The 17456-nt window shown below is 36.5% G+C and overlaps 1 protein-coding gene across 5 annotated transcripts in view; it reads left to right on the top strand.

Moving 5' to 3' along the window:
* Psma8 (proteasome 20S subunit alpha 8) overlaps nt 1-17456 on the top strand; it is a 42834-nt gene that overhangs the window by 5501 nt on the left and 19877 nt on the right. For all 5 annotated transcript variants that reach the window (XR_784196.1, XM_010643621.1, XM_010643619.2 and 2 more), the window contains exons 3-4: nt 386-510; nt 4090-4212. Coding sequence is in view for 4 of the 5 variants with exons in the window: in XM_010643621.1 (XP_010641923.1) it covers nt 386-510; nt 4090-4212 (248 nt within the window). In the remaining variant the exon portion in view is untranslated. The remainder of the gene's footprint in view (nt 1-385; nt 511-4089; nt 4213-17456) is intronic.

Here is a 17456-nt window from a genome sequence, read left to right as displayed (position 1 = left end):
AAAAAAAAAAACTGTGATATGACATATCACAGATTTATTAAATGAAATTTAAATTCAGTGAATATAAGTTTGACCGTGAAGTAACACTTATTTGATAAAAAGAAATCCAGGTTACTGTTAGTGTTTAACCCATTATTCTTTTAAACCATTTTCTTTAAACCCATTATTCTTTTAAACCATTTTCTTTAAAAACTAAACAAAACACATTAAAATAAGTCTTAAAAGGAAAGAAAGCCAAAGTTTGAGAATAACACAATTCTTTTATATAGGGCGTGTGTTGTGTGTAGGGGTGTTATAAGAAAAATTTGATGGTGGCTGAAACCCTTTTGACAAGGAAGCATGTATCATGAAAAATATATTTTAAAAAGTTTTAACTATTTCCCAGGACTGACTGCTGATGCTAGAGTCATAATAAACAGAGCCCAGGTGGCGTGCCAGAGCCATAAGCTTACAGTTGAGGATTCGGTCACTGTAGAATACATAACTCGCTTTATAGCAACTTTAAAGCAGGTAAGTTAGTATTCTAACAGATTTTTCTTAAGGTTTCTCCTTTCCTTTCTCCTCATTGTAGGTTCCATCATGGAGATCATACAATCACTCCAAGCCTTCAGTCTGTAAAAACTACTAAATTGTTTATCTTTTCATCTGTTTATGGGCATCTAGGCTATTTCCAAGACTTAGCTATTACAAATTGTGCTGCCATACCTACTGCTGTGCATATATTGCTGTGGTATGATGCTTTTTAACTCTTTTGCGAAGATACTAAGAAAGCGAAATAGCTGGGTCACAGGCACCTCTAATGAAGTACTACTACTCTGTCATGGAGAAAGATAAACTTGAGACATTTTTATGTAATTGGATGAACCTTGAGACCATAGTTTTAGGTAAAATAAGACATGTATGTTTAAATATTGCATTGTTTCCTTTTTTTGAGAAACCAAAAGCATAAAAAAAAATGACCAAAATGGATGGTAAATATTGAGAAGTAGGAAGAAAATGTTTAAATGGAAAGGGGAACAAGGGAAAGAGGAGGAAGAAGGGCAAAGGCAAGAATGGGCAAAGAGAACAAGAGAATGGAAAGAAAAACATTGAAAAAAGCTTATGCAAATGTAGAGGAGAGGAGGAGTCAAAGGGTGGAGAGGGGAATGGAGGAAAAGAATGAAGATATATTATGTACAGGTACAAATTCCCTATGATGAATATGGTCAATATATATGACAAATATGTACTAATACAAAAAGTTTAACAACAGCAAAAACAACCTATCTACCTGAGTGCTTTCTATAGTCATCTGTTGACTCCAGGTGGGGGACGAAAACAAAGCAAAACTACTAAATTCCTAATTCTTTCTCCTAATCACTCTTATCTGGGTATAATGAATTGATTTAATTACTAGAAGTTTTAATCAGTTTAATTCTATAAAATGTAAAAGGATGATAAGTTTAATCTCTTAAAGGAATTTCTATTCTTCTGGAAATGCAGTACTGTCTATGGCCATACCACCCTCAACGCGCCGATCTGGTGTGGAAATGCAATGCTAATGATACTTTAAAGTTTTAAAAGAAATAAACATTATTTTTCTACAAACTTAAACACAGTTGATCAGGTTTAGATGTGATTTCTCCTGAATCCATGCATAGATACATGGTTTATCATTTAAATATAATTGTGATATATGGAAGTATTACTGTTAAACTTATTTTGTATGTACTTTATATATGGCAGCAGCATCCTTACATTCTTTTACTATATTATACTGCTTGTAGTTGCTATTTGAAATTTACATTGTCTTTAGTTTCTTTAATATTCGTTTTCATTCTCTATTATCCTAATAACATTATCTTGGTCATAGCTTTTGTTTTTCTGCTTTGAATTTTATTCTTAAATTAATTTTTAGTAAGAGATTACAAGATTAGAGATTGTAATTGATTTTAAGACTCTGGTTATATGTAGCTAAATTGCTTCTTAGAAAAATTGAACAAATTTTTATTAGGAACTAGCTGTCCCTGAGGAACTATCAACATTGAGTTTTTCATTTTTCTTTATTTTGCAAAGTAAGTATTATATAGTACTGTAATGGTTGTTTTAATTTGTGTTTTATAATTAGTGAGGTTGAATTTTTTACATGTTAGTTTGCTATTTCCGTTTCTCATAGTGTGAACTATCTTTTCTTTTAAGAGGCAACCAAGCTTTTAAACATATGCCTGTGATAGCCAGAATTGGGGGTTTTAAACCCTAGCCTGGCCAGGCATGGTGGCGCACATCTGTAATCACAGCACTCAGGAGGCTGAGGCAGGAGGATCGCTGTGAGTTCGAGACCAGCCTGGGCTACATAGTGAGTTCCAGATCAATCTCAACTACATAGTGAGACCCTGTCTCAAAAAACCAAATAAATACATACATACATACATACATACATACATACATACATAAAATCCTGGCCTTAGTACTTATTTGGTGCCTTGGAAAGAGTATTTAGCCGCTTTTGCTCTGATTTTCTTAATGTAAGGTGAGCATTACAATAATACCTACTGATACTTGGTTGAATTGCACTGTGGATTAAATGATTTACTGCATTTCAAGCATATAAAATACTTTCTGGCATGGATGTTATTATGGATCTGTGTAAAGATTTTTTCACAAACTGTGCATATTCTAGAAACTACAGTTTGATTTGCAACAACTTTCTATTTATTTTTTAAATTTATTAATTCATGTTGCAAGAATGCACAGTATTTTTGTGTTATCCTACTTTTATATTTGTCTTGATTTTCCCAGTTGTTAAAAACACATCCACCAAAAAGCAAGGACAGAACAGTGTACATACAAGGCTCCCAGTTGTGGTTTTAAGATTTATTCTAGAAATATCAAGGTTATGCATAGAATATTTATAGAAACAGTTATGAATCTGCAACAATGAAATTGTCACTGAGGAGGCCTGAGGCTCCAGGACAGAAGATTGATATCTCATATGCATCTTTTGTACTTTTAAATCATTTTAACCCTTGTGTGCATTACTTTTTCATTTTTAAAAAAATTGATTGAGTAAATAAAATAAAAATATTTTTCCTCTAAGTCATTTCATTTCATACCTGAAACAGGTTGTTTATGTACATTGCTCAAGTGTTCATATTCAAATTTATATAATAAAATTGAAAAATAAGAAAATAGATATGATACATAGATAAAACCAGGAAGTAAAGTAATTCAGCCACAGAATTGCATACAGAGTTATATACAGCAGCCGGAGATTTAGCTCAGTGGTGCTGCCACCTGTCTCGCAAGAGCAAGGTCCTGAGTTCGATCCCTGGTACCAATTAAAAAAAAAAGTATCATCAGAGGTACATACAGCCATATAATTATATACATTTAAATAAATTTGCCTACATATTAGTCGTCTGCTTTGTGTCAGTGCTTCCTCAGTACATGACATGTGGGAACCCCAATCTCGGTGTGAATTCACGCCTGAGTACAAATCCAGGAAGTTTCTGACGCTAAAGTACTAAGAACTATAATTGGTTTCCAGTGCCCCATTATCTATGAGAAAAATGTATGCTTTTTCTTTGAAAGAAACAGAGTCCTTCGTTTGGGGGCTGAAAAAAATGTCTCACTTGAATTTTTAAGTAGAGGCAACTTAGTTTATACTTAGCAGAATATATTTGACTATAATAGTATCAGCTAAGAATGCTTGATAATAATAGTAACAATTAAAGTGCTCCTCAAGGCAAACCAAGTATGTGCTTCCAAAGCACAGCTCATTGAAATCAGTTTTGCTGAGAACCAAAGTGGTGTGGTGTAAAGATAGTTATCTACTCTATTAAAGAAATTACAGTCTAGTTATGTTACTGAATATTCATAAAGCAATAGAAAAATATTTTAAAACTATATAAAAAAACTTGTCATTTTACTTTACAGATTGTATATAATTCTTAAATTTTTCATTATGAATTGAGATTAATTCAGAAAGGATCATAAAAGTATGTAGAATAAAGGTCAGGAAAGTAGATCCTTTTGACACCAATGTTTTACCATTAAAAATTATATTTTATAAATAATAATGTTATCCTAAAGCTAAATTTTACTTTTCAGAAATATACCCAGAGCAACGGACGAAGACCTTTTGGTATTTCTGCCTTAATTGTAGGTTTTGATGATGATGGTATCCCAAGATTATATCAGACAGATCCCTCTGGTACTTACCATGCTTGGAAAGTGAGTTATGAATTTGTTAACTTTTTTGGAAGTTGACTTAATGTATTCACTATAAATGATTTTCTGCTTTTCAGGGATATGCCAAGATTATATTGTAGTAAAATATTGATCATGGCACAAATGTTAAAAACGTAATCATTTACTTAGTCTGAAATGATGATTTTGGATAGTGAAAGCCTTGGTGTTTATTAATTGAAGGGTCTTTTCTTCACTTCTAAAAAGATGTGACTAATTTAAGTGTCTATAACAGGCCAAGTAATAGAAATGCTATCTGGTTCCTGTTCAATTTCATTCTTCCAGATTAGTTTTGCATCATATATCTTTGAGTAGAAATTGTCTTTTTGCTTTTAATAAACAAGGATGAAATGGGAATTTAAACCTCACACTGAAATATTTACTGTGTCTTCCAGGACAGTCACAGCAGGGCAGTCTATTACATACACTTATATATTAGTACATAGCCACGAGGGTGAACCTGTTAGAACTTTCAGTGACACAAGCAGCATGTGTGCCATAGGTTCACCACCACTGGTACATAGCAATGATCTTTATGTAATTCATGGAATGTGTTTTTCTTGATGAATTATTACTCTTGTTTCAATATTCAGGTACTTAATTTATCTAATTATGGACTGAAATCCAATATAAGAACTCTAGGACTCAGAGAAAGTAGTGGCAGTTTCTAAAAGTAAATTTTATATATTCTTATATGTAAGAAGACTACAGAGTTTAATATGAATAGTTTTGAGTTTATTAAAAGTTTAAGTATGCTTCCTTTTTTAATTTTTTATCAATACATGTTTGCAGTATATAATGATTGCATTTCTCATGGGGAGCAGGTACATAATAGATCTTAATTTTCTTTCATCTTCCCCTTGCCTCCCTCTACCTTTTTTTTTTTTTTTGAGACAGGATCTCACTACGTAGTTGAGACTGACCTGGAACTCACTGTGTAGCCCAGGCTGGCCTCAATCTCACAGTGATCCTCCTGCCTCAGCCTCATGAGTGCTGGGATTAAGGTGTGCACCACCACGCCCAACTCCCTCTCCCTTTCTACCATTTCTTAGTCTCCTTCCCATTTGCAAAAGATCTATCTCCCTATATTTCCTATTATCTTTTATTTAGTATGCAGGCTTTAAATAAGTTCATGCTGGATTCATTTTATTACTAATAAGAGCCATATAAGATAATGAGGAAATATTGCATTGTCTTTATGCCTGAGTTAAGTAAAGATTTGATTTAAAGCCAGCCTTGTGGTACAAGCTTGTAATCCTAGCACCTTGCGAGGTTTAGGCCACAAGAAGTTTGAGCCCAGCCTGGACAACCTAGTGACTTAATGAGATTCTATTTCAAAAGAAAAAATAAAAACAGAGCAGGTATGGAGATTGGTGTGAAGGCCCTTTGCTACCACTACCAACCAGCCAACCATTTAGCTGATGATACTTGTAAAATGCTATTTTATAAACTGTTTAGCCAAGCCAATTGAACAGTGGGCTATATTCTTACAACAAATATCAGAATACCCACATTAGCTACATCTTTTAATCTACCTAGGTGATCTAATTGGTAATCAGAATGTATACCTGTTACACTATCAAACTTTTTCCTGTCACTTGGAAACCTTACACATGTACTAGATGTCTTCTACCTTTCAAATCAATGACCTAAAGAAAATTATATTCAATCTTTAAATATTTTGAAGCCTGCCATCTTCTGTTGGCATTTATTATTACATCATTACTGTTCATTTCAGGATCATACCACAAGGTCAAAGTTAATAACAATTTTTTATTTTAATTTGATTGCTTCCTGGGGACATCGTGAGAGGAATTTTTATTCTATCTCATTTAGGAAAGTTGTCCCATTTTTAGATTGTTGGAAATTTCGTTGATCATCTTGGTCTGAACTTTGCTCTGATGTTTATCTTTGGGTCGTGTGGTGAGGTGAAGAGGATGTGAACAGTTCATGTGCAACCATACATGGGTGTATCCCACTATCATCATTTTGTGCTGTGCTTTCTTGGGAGACTTTAGTTAAAGAATTATGCAACTGAAAACATTTGAAACCTTTTCATTTTACATATTTGATAACTAAGATTGAGAGGTTAAATGACTTTTTGTTTTGGTTCACATCCCCTCATTAATAGCAATTCTGGAATTAAAATTCATTAACTACTGAGAGTTGGTCCGAAGGTTGTGGGTTATTGTTAAACTGATTAACATTAACTACTGAGAGGTTTAGTATTCAAGATGACAGATTAGTGGCACCCAGCACTCACCCACTTTTTCATGAGATAAAATCAAACAACTGGAGATTAGCTACTCATTTAGAGCATATAGACAGAGACTTAGAAAAACCCAGAGACTCTGGATAGTGGAACAGAAAGAGAGACAGAGCTCCCCAGTCCCAGCTGTGCAGCAGTGTGGGAAAGGGTGTAGGTAGAGAATAAAGGGGGAAAGACCTAATAAACACCTACTGAGTATGTTTAGTGCTGTGGCAAGGAGCAATCTAAATAAGGCCTTCTAAGCTTAATTATGTTGGGAGTCAATGGCCGCTGGAGTTTTCATTCTCTCTCTCTAAAACCTTGCAGCAAATATTACTGCTCTGACTTGGCCACCATCTCTGCTTTGAGGTCCATTTTAAGCCACATGGAAGGGAATGGAGGTTACTACCCCTTTAAGATCAAAACCTTGGGCCAAAGGTGTAGGGACAGTGAGAAGGATAGGGAAAGAGGAATAAGGAAAAAGGAAAAAAATATGAGAAAATGTAAAAATGGTATTAAAGTGTTTGAAGGTGGGGAGGGGAGGAAGGGGTGAAGGGAGGGTGGGGACGAGGGGAAAAAATGAGAACCAAGACCTGGCATGTAAAGGTACAAGATCCCAGTAGTGAATGTAACTATACTGTCTAGCTAGAATGTACCAATAAATTTAATTTAAAATTAAAAAGAAAAACATTTTTAAAAAAAGATCAATACCTTGGGAAATCAGCTGCTGGAGTTCAGGGGATTGAGGAGGCACATGTGATTTTGCACAGGAACTAAGTGTTGGAGCAGTGGAGCAGTGGGTAGTAGATTGTACTGACAATCTCTTTCCCATGTAGACAGTTGTAACTACATAATCTCTTCTACTCTCGAGGTAGTCATCACTAAAGGTGTAAGAGAACCCGATATATGGCAGCACCTGCCATCTGCCCTGCCCTTGGAATGCATACAACAAACATCTCTGGAATAAAACTCTGCTGAGTTAGCTGTGCATTCAGTGTTAGCTCGAACAGGTGAGCAGGCCAGATAGGAACTACATCAACCGGCTGCAGTCACAGATTACTCCTTCTGGTCTCCTGGGGAAGCAACACAAAAGTGAGAAGAAGGGAGTGAGTAACCCCAAGTTTCTACTCTCTCAGGAGATCATAGCCTAGAAGAAGACATGCAAAAAAGGTCTGATTGACTTACGTTGCAAACATTCACTCTAGTCTGAAAAATTAACAATCTCAGCAGAGAAGAAAAATTTATATATGTCATTTTTATTCTGGTTTATTCTGTATTATTTTACCTCTATCATTTCTGTTATTGCTGGTGTGGTTGGGGGAGTTTTTATTTGGTTTTTACTTTATTTCTGTCTCCAGTTTGCTTTCATTTGCTGTTGTTATTGCTCGTGTTCCTCTTTGTCATGCCGCAGATGGTGCCTGACAATTTGAGCATGCTGGGTTGATGCTGTGTCACTCCCAGTCCAACGAACAGAAACTGCACTTTATTCCACCCACGATCCAGCAGCACACAAGCCTTGACAGATAGTTCAATTTAAAGGATAAAAGATCGCAGCCTATGAGCCAGCCTCAAGTATGCATGGCTAGGGGGCCCTGAACACCTGTTCCTGGACATTTGGTCTCGTTACAAAAGAAAAGAGAAATGACACAAAATGTTTACACACCAAACCTATGAAGGGCCTTAGCACTGGTCAGCCCCATCCCCATTAGACCATAGTAGATAAGTCTGGAAGAATAACCACAGAATGCACCATGCCATATACTCTGTTATCTACATCAGACAGGCCTGAACCACCCAAGGGACCCCACCCTTGTGAGACCTACAGAGAAAGCTAGTCCCTCGGGCTCTGATATAATATATAATATGTCAAAACCCACTAATCACAGCCAGAGCAACCACAGGGAAACTACACAGTGAAGTCCAAGTTGAATTAAACCCAACATTGTACAGTAAGTCAATAAAGCATGAACATCATAAAGAGAAGCCATGAGGAGATATCCAACAGATGCACAAAGCTCAACATAGATACACAGGAAATAACCTGGGTGCCGTGGCGCATACCTTAATCTTGTCTATTCAGGAACCTGAAGCAGGAGGATCATAAGTTTCAGGCCAGCCTAGGCAGTTACTGAGACCCTCTCTCAAAAAGGGTTGGGAATATAGCTCAGTGGTAGAGGACACTGAGTTCCACCACTAGGAAGGGAGAGTATGAAAAAAACAAGCAATATGACATCTCAGAAAGCTCATAATTTTATAGTGACGTAGTCCAAAGATACCAAGATAGATTATATGCCAGATGAAGAATTTAAGAGAATTATTATTATTATTTTAGTTTTTTTGTTACCGGGGATCAAACTCGAGTCCTTGTGTTTTCAAGGCAGGCAGTGGAACCACTGAGCTAAATCCCCAGCCCTAAAGGAATTATTTTTAAAAAGATGAATGAATTCCAAAAGAACACAAATAAACAACTGAATAAGTTAAGGAAGACAATGCAGGATATGAGAGAGGAATTCAAATAGAAATCTTGGATACAAAAAGCTTAATAAATCAGATAAAAATCTCAGTTGAAAACCTCATCCATGGATGAGATCAAGCAGAGGAAATAATATTAAGACTTGAAGACAAAGTTGATAAAGAAAAAGAAAAATTAACAGAAAAAATAAGAAAAAAGGCAAAAAGAATTGGCATGTGTTATGTACATGTACCAACTCCTCACAAGGAATGTGATCACTGAGTACTGCAAACATGTCCTAATAAAAAATTTTTTAAAAAAGAAGCAAAAAACCCTCAAAATGATCAGAATTTACAAGATCTATGGGACACTTTTAAAAGACCAAATGAACTTAATAATTGGAATAGACAAGGAAGAAGAGCTACAGACTGAGGCAAAGAAAATATATTTAGTGAAATGACACCAGAAGATTTTTCAGGTATGGGGGAAAATATAGACATCCAAGTACAGGAGGCATTTAAAATTCAAAAGACATGGCCAGAAAATCTCTACCTGACATAGTCAAGATTAACAAAATTGACAAACCCTTTACTAAGCAAGCCAGAAGAAGGGGTATATTGTAACAGATACCACTGAAACTCATAGGATTAATGGGAAATATTTTGAAAACCATATACCAATCAGATAATCTAGAAGAAATGGGCAAAGTTTTGGATCTACATATGATCTACCAAAATTAAACCAAGAAGATACTGAAAAAACCTAAGATTTAAGCAGTAGTGACAAGTCTGACAAAGAAAAGCCAAAGACCAGACACAGTCACATCTAAATTTTACCAGACTTTAAAAAAAAGAACTAATACCAATACTATTCAAAGATAAGGTAGAAGGGCCCGGGATTTAGCTCAGTGGTTCCACCGTCTGCCTAACAAGCCTTACAAGGTTTGGAGTTCGATCCCTAGTACCAAAAACAAACAAACAAACAAAAAAGAACCCTCAAAAGTAAGAGAGAAAGGAAAGAAATTCTTTCAAACTCATTCTATAAAGAGACCAAAAACCTGATAAGGACACAACAAAAAAATACCTTGATGAGCATAGGTGCAAAAATCCTCAACTGGGTGTGGTAGCAAAGGCCTCTAATCCCAGCCCTTAGGGAACTGAAGCAGGAGGAGCTCTATGAATTTACATAGTGTCTTCAAGGCCTTTCTAAACTGCACAGATCCTGCCCCCAAAAGCCCCAAAATCTTCAATAAAATACTTAAAAATTGAATTGAACAGCATTAAAATCATACACCAGGATCAACTGAGATTCATTCTAGAATTGCAAGTATGGTTCACCATATGCAAATCAGTAAACGGGACACAGCACATAAATAGAATCAAAAAATCATCTGATCAGCTCAATAGATGCAGAAAGGACCTTTTATTAAAATTCAACATCCCTTCATTATAAAAATCCTGAATAATTTAGGTGTGGGAGAATCATACTTCAACATAATAAAGGCTGTATATGACAAGCCTATAGCCAACAGCACGCTTGAATGGGGAAAAGCAAACGTGTTTCCTCTAAAATCAGAACCACGGCTAGGGTATCCACTCTCACTACCTTCAGCAGAGTAGTACTTGAAATTTTAGCCAGGTAAATTAGGCAAGAGGGAGATACAGAAGTGATAAATATAGGAAAGAAGAAATTCAAATTATTCCTGTTTGCAGATAAGATTCTATGCTTAGAAAACCCTGAAGATCCCACGGAAGACTCTTAGAACTGATAAACAAATTTAATAGAGTAGCAGGTTAGAAAAATGAGTAGTTATTCTGTATGCCAATAATGAGCTGACTGAGAAAGAAATCAAGAAAGCAATCCCAGTCACAATAGGCACAAATAAATAAAATACTTGTGAATGAATGTAACCAAAGAAGCAGAAGACCTAGTCCAGGAAAATTACAGAACACTAAATAAAGAAATTGAAGCCGACACTACAAGATGGAAAGACCATTCCTGGACTGGGATAATTAATATTGTTTAATTGGGTATATTACCCAAAGCAACCTACATATTCAATGCAGTCCTCATCAAAATGCTAATAATATTCTTTACAGAACCAGGAAAAAAAAATCCAAAAATTCATATGGAAGCACAAAAGATCCAGAATAGCCAGAGCAGTCCTGAGCAACAAGACCAATGCTAGAGGCATCTTTGTACCTGATTTCAAAACATTGTAGTCATAGTATCAAAAACAGCATGGTATTGACATAAAAACAGACCCATAGACCAACAAGACAAAATAGAAAACCCAGAAATAAATCCTCGTGTCTTTGACCAACTGATTCTTGACAAAGGTGCTGAAGACATGCATTGATGAAAACGCAGCCTCTTCAACAAATTGTGCTGGGAAGCTGTAGAAGATTGCAACTAGACCCATATCTCTAATCTTGTACAAAAGTCAACTCAGAATGGATCAAGGACTTTAACATAAGTCTTGAAACTTTGAAAGCAATAGGGGAAAACACTTTAAAATACTGGCACGTACAATGATTTCCTGAATAAGACTCCACTAACTTGGGAAACAGAAGCAGAAATTGACAAATGAGATTGCATCAAATTAAAAGGTTTCTGTATAGTAAAGGGAACAGTGAACGGACTGAAGAGAGGAAAAATCTTTGTCAACCATTTATCTGATAGAGGATTAATATTCAGAATATATAAAGATGGGTTTTGTTGTTGTTTTTTGGTACCAGGGATTGAACTCGGGTCCTTGTGCTTGCAAGGCAGGCAGTGGCACCACTGAGCTAAATCCCCATCCCATAAAGAATTTTTAAAAACTTGAAAAAGAACAAGTAATTCAAATAAAATGGGCAAGTGATCTAAATAGATATTTCTCACAAAGAAGTACAAATAATAAGTATGCATAAAAAGCTCAGTATGGTTAGCCATCAGACATATACAAAACAAAACTACAATGACATTCTATCTCAGTCAGAATCACTTTTTTTATAAAAAAAATTCTGGTGAGGGTATAGAGAAAAGGGAACCTTATACACTGTTGGTAGGAGTATGGAGTTTTAAAAAAACCACACTAACAATAGAGCTGTCATTTGAGGCAACACTTTCACTCCTGGGTGTTTATCCGAAGGAAATGAAATCAGCATACAGAAGAGATAGCAGCATAGCTATGTTTATCGCAGCACTTTCACAATAGCCAAATTGCAGAATCAGCCTAAATGCCTATCCATGGATGAATGGATAAAAAATATATGGTATATTATTCAGCCATACAGAAGAATAAAGTATGTTGTTTGCAAGAAAGCAGAAGGAACCAGAAGTCTTCATGTTAAGACAAGCAAGGTTTTCTTCATATGTGGAAACTAAAAAATATATATACCAAAGTAAGAGATGGACTGTTAGATTGGGAGAAGAGGAAGAGTAGAGAGGAGAGCAACAGAATGTGGGAGAGAGGTGCGATCAAAGCATAATAAATAGATGTTTGGAAATTGCACCGTGAAACCCATTCATTTGTACAATGACTATGCTGTTATGGCTTGTATTTACCAAAGCCTCATGCTGTCATAGGTGGGACTTTTTCAAAGGTGGCTGGATCTAGAGTGTGTGAAACTGGGAATGATTCATGGTGCAATGCAATGCTAGGCTCAAGGGCACTAGCATTAAGGGTGTGAACACTAGTCACTTTAAGTAGCCTGGATAAGATAAAAGGGGCAGAGGGACACTGTTAAAAGCCCCTTGTTGCTTTGCTGCATTCTGTGTGCCAGGAATTGTTTTCTCCTATACGATGCCTGTCTGCCATGCCACCCTGCCTTGGACTAGCCAATTATGGGTTAAATCTCTATAGACTGTGAGCTAAATAAACCTTTCCTCCTTTAACTTTGGGTGTTGGGAATTTTGTCTCAGCAAGAAGAAAAGTAACTAAGATGTATGGATTAAATATAATTTTGTTATATTAAAAATATTAGAGGTAATACTGGAATTTATATCTTTGAGAGAAATTAAAACTGGAGCATGGTTCAGAATACACACAAGATCTTTTTGAACAGAACCTTAGCCTTGTAAGATAGTGTCACTGAGTAGCTGCTATAACTAAGTCTTCATATTTCTATCCTACTGGCTCTTTCAAGATGACAGACAACTTGGTAAGACCGCTGACTCTCCTGGCTGTATCCCACATCCCTACTTTCTCAAAAGCATTCCATGTTCAGGATCAATATGCTGTGTGATACCATGAAGTGGAATATTTAGAGCATTCAGTAAGCTCACGGGTGGGAAAGCCAGTAGAAGCATTTGGCACAGGTAAAAGAAACATCCAGAGTAGGTTTCTCTGCCAGTGAAGGCAAATTGCCACCCTTCCAATGATAAAAGAATCCAGTGAAATCTGTTAGTTCTGTTGGCAGGTTGACCTTTTAGATTTTTTAAATATAATTTATTGTTGAAGAAAATAGGTTTTAATCTTCTAAATTGACAAATGAAAAATTGTATCTATGGTGTACATGGGATATTTCAATAAATTCATACACTGTGGAATCATTAAACCAAGCTAATTAACACTTCCATTGTCTCATATACTTATTTTTTGTAATAAGAACATTTCAAATTTAAGCAACTTTCAAGTATACATTATTATTAACTAGTCACCCAGCTACACAATAGATCTGCGGTACTTATTTCTCCTAGCTGAAACTTTGTCCCCTTTACCCAACAACTTCCCATCCACCTGCCAGCCTCCCGCTCCCCTGCACACACATACCAGCCCCTTGTGACCACTGCTCTACTCTGCTCCTATGAGTTCACTTTTTTTCAGATTCTACATATAAGTGAGGCCATACAATATTTGCTTTTCTGTGTCTGACTTAGAAGAAAATATTTTTGACTGCAGTAACAGCTTCTGAATGTGGCAAATTACAGTAACTAAAAGCTGTCCTGTTTTAAACACCCACAGTGCTAAAATGATCATTGCCAGTTTTTAAATGCATAACTGAACGCACAAGAAAGAAAATCTTAAAGGGCCAGAAAGCAAAAAAGGAATGAAGTGCCAGAGAACTAAGTGGGTAGGCTGAAAATACCTCTGCACTGAGGGGTTTTACAGTACAGGGTTCTCAAAGATAATTCACCATCAGTGAAGGCAAGGGACAGGTCTAGGAAGTGTGACCTGTACTTCCAGTGTTCTGATGACACCAGCAAGTATATCACACTTGACAAACTACCCAGCCTATAGAAATCTTCCATCAAGGACTAGCCAATGTTGTCTATCAGAAATCCTTTTCACCAGAATGACTGGGAAGTTTTGCAGAAGTTTTCGGGTAATGCAGTTATCCGGATGAGGGTGGGGATCATACAGTGACCAACCCAAAGTCAATTGTCAAAGACTGCAAGCTGGTGCAATCCAATGTCAGGACACTGCGGTCCCATTATTCTAGGTAGACGAAAGATACCTTCATTACCAAATTGATATACGGCTTTGCACTGAGAAATTCAAGACCGGCACCTTGGTGATGGGAATATGTGACCAAATGTAAGAGGAACTTGGCAGCAAAGCTAAGTTTTTAGGCAAGAACTTTAAAAACCCCCTGGCCAAGTAAGCTGTGGACATGTTAGTCCCTGAGCCCTTGAGTCACTACCCGCTAACTAGACCCTGTATCACAGATCCGCATGGCAGGTTCCAATCTCCTGCTCAGTGCTGTGAAGCCAGAATGATCAATGCTCACGCAAGCAAGTCTGAGTAAGCAAAGGCCCTGAATACCCAGAGCTGTCAGTATTTGTTGGTGCCTTCATAGTGAGATTGAGGAAAAGGGGCTACGTGATAGGACGTGTAGTTGCTATGGACATGTTACTGATGCAGGCAAGACTTGGACAAGACAAAGCATTCTTGTATTAGGAACAGAACAGACAAAATGTAGGTTGTGGTTAATGATTAACCTTGTCTTTTTAGTAAAGGTTTTAACTCAGGAAATGGAATTTGGGTAAGAGTCACTCTGACCTCAGCATGTAGGCTTCCACCGGACTTCTGAAAGCAAGCCAATTGTGGGATTAACTCTTTACAGTCTGCACTGCTTACAGCCTGCTTTGGCCACAATCAATGGGGCAGTGTCACACAACCCTGGTCCCTGGTGTCCCTTCAGAAGCTTGAGGTTCCCAACCAATATGTGCAGGGATCTCTTGTAGTTAGCTTCCCTTTCCAACACCTGAAAGTTCCCACTATTTCTTCACAACTTCTATAAAATATAGGGTTGACCATTTACAGTCCTATTTGCAACTAATTTGCAATTATGTGAGTGGTCCAAATTGATGCTTCTGTTACCTCACTTTCCACCAACTCTCTGGAGCTGGCTATATCTTCCATGTAATCTCCAAAGTGGCCACAGGAAAGAACCTCAATGGCTTTGTGAAGTCTCAGTCACCCAAGAGGGAAAATACTATTTTCATAACAATATTTTCCTTTTTCTTGTGTGGACCTGTGCACTGATGGCATAAAGCAATAGTGGATAAAATTGCAGGTTCCTCAGCACCCAACTGAGCTAGTAGTTGTTTTATTGTTTACCATCATGAATTTGCAGTAAATACATTGAACTTTCACATAACTTGCCTTTGATGAAACAGAAAAAGTTATTGATTCTATTAAATCTTAACTCTAGTGCACCTTTTTAACATTCTCTGTGTGCACTGGAAGTGTGCATGAGGTGTATCTACTGCAGATAAGAGAATGATGGCCCTCAGAAAAAGCAGATATGCAATTGAGTTGCCAGATGAAATCACTCATTTTTTATGAGACTACATTTTTACTTGATAGAACAGGCAATAACTATGATTATGTAGACATGGAGACTTGGCAGAACATGTTCTCAATGATGCGAGCCTGCTACCTTAAGGAAACAAATATGTTGCCAATGATAAAATTGAAGTTTTCAAGAAAAATTTGGAAAACATTTGTTTTTGCTACAACAAGCGTGACAGTTTCTCAGTACTTAGAGACTTCTTGATAAGACTGGTGGGGAAATTAATGAGCATAATTTTTAATATTTTAAAAATCAGAAGCTCTAAAAAAATAAAAATCAGCTCTGCACAATTAAGTGAACCGATGTTTTCTAAGCATACTGTAAAATCTTGCAATATAAAAATTATTGAAATCAAATATTGTGTAGGTTTTACCAATCCCTATTGACTATTAGAAATTATAAACTGAATCAGCTGCTGAAATAGCTCAGTTGGGAGAGCGTTAGACTGAAGAAATTGTAAACTGAAGAACTTTAAATATTAATTTATTTTAAAATAATGAGCTGAGACTTTAATATGACAAAATAGAAAAGTTCACTCATATGGTTGCAGATTCCAAGTTGTAATTAGCTTTTTAGAAGTTATTACCATCTAATTAGTATATTTATACGTCTCTGAGAAGGATTTTAAAATATGCCTCACTTTTGTAACTGCATAGTTTCATGACGATACTTCAGCAAATGTAACAATTTTGTAAAACATTGAATGTAAAATAGATGATGTGCATACTTGTAATCTCAGCTACTCAGGAGGCTGAGGCAGGAGGATTGCTGGTGTGAAGCCAGCCTGGGCTATTTAGCAAGACTGTGTTTCAAAAATAAGATAGATAGACAGACAGACAGAAACTAGCCATTCATATGAAGCCACACAGTAAAATTATTTACAAAAATAAATAATGTGCACTCTTCTCATAAAGTTGATTCAGAAAATAAATTTTTTCCATAAAAATCATGTTTTTTCTTATTTTTATTTTTATTTTTTGGTTTTCTGAGACAGAGTCTCACTATGTAGTTGAGACTGACCTGGAACTCACTATGTAGCCCAGGCTGCTCTTGAACTCACAGCGATCCTTCTGCCTCAGCTTCCCAAGTGCTGGGATTACAGGCGTGCGCCACTACGCCTGGCTAAAATCATGTTATTTATATTAACGTGTCTTATGAACTGAATTACCTTCCCCACAATTCATAAGTTGAAGCCCTAACCCGTGATGTGATTATATTTGGAGAGACAGCCTTTAGAGAGATAAAGTCAAGTGAGGTTGGAAAGGTGAGGTCCAAACCTCGGGGTCCTCATAAGAAGGGAAGAGACACCCTGGATCCTGTTTTGCGTGCACTTGCCCTGGCACACACAGAGGAACAACTGTGGGGTGGGGTGGGGGACACAACGGGAAGGCAGCTGTCTGCAGTTAGGAAGGCAGCCTTGGCTGCAAACCATAATTGTCAGCACCACAATCTTGGATTTACAGCCTCCTGAAGTTTGAGGTAATAAATTTCTGTTCTTAAACCATCAAGTCTTTCATATTTTATTATGGCAGACCAAGCTGACTAATAGGACATGTAGTGGGTTTATTCTTATTAAATGAATTAAATGTTTTAAGTTTTTCAGTTTTAATTTCTAATTAGTGAGTCTGGATTTGATTATACAGTATAATACTTCCATGCCGGTAAATTAGCCTGCTGCTGTTTCATGGATATGGCAGAAGATACAAGACCCCCCTGGATCAGGAACAAAGGACTTTAGTACTCGTGG

Source organism: Fukomys damarensis, unplaced genomic scaffold (assembly GCF_012274545.1).
Source record: "Fukomys damarensis isolate Sample0158 unplaced genomic scaffold, DMR_v1.0_HiC HiC_scaffold_30, whole genome shotgun sequence".
Classification (NCBI taxonomy): domain Eukaryota; kingdom Metazoa; phylum Chordata; class Mammalia; order Rodentia; family Bathyergidae; genus Fukomys; species Fukomys damarensis.
This window is presented reverse-complemented; position numbering and strand designations above follow the sequence as displayed.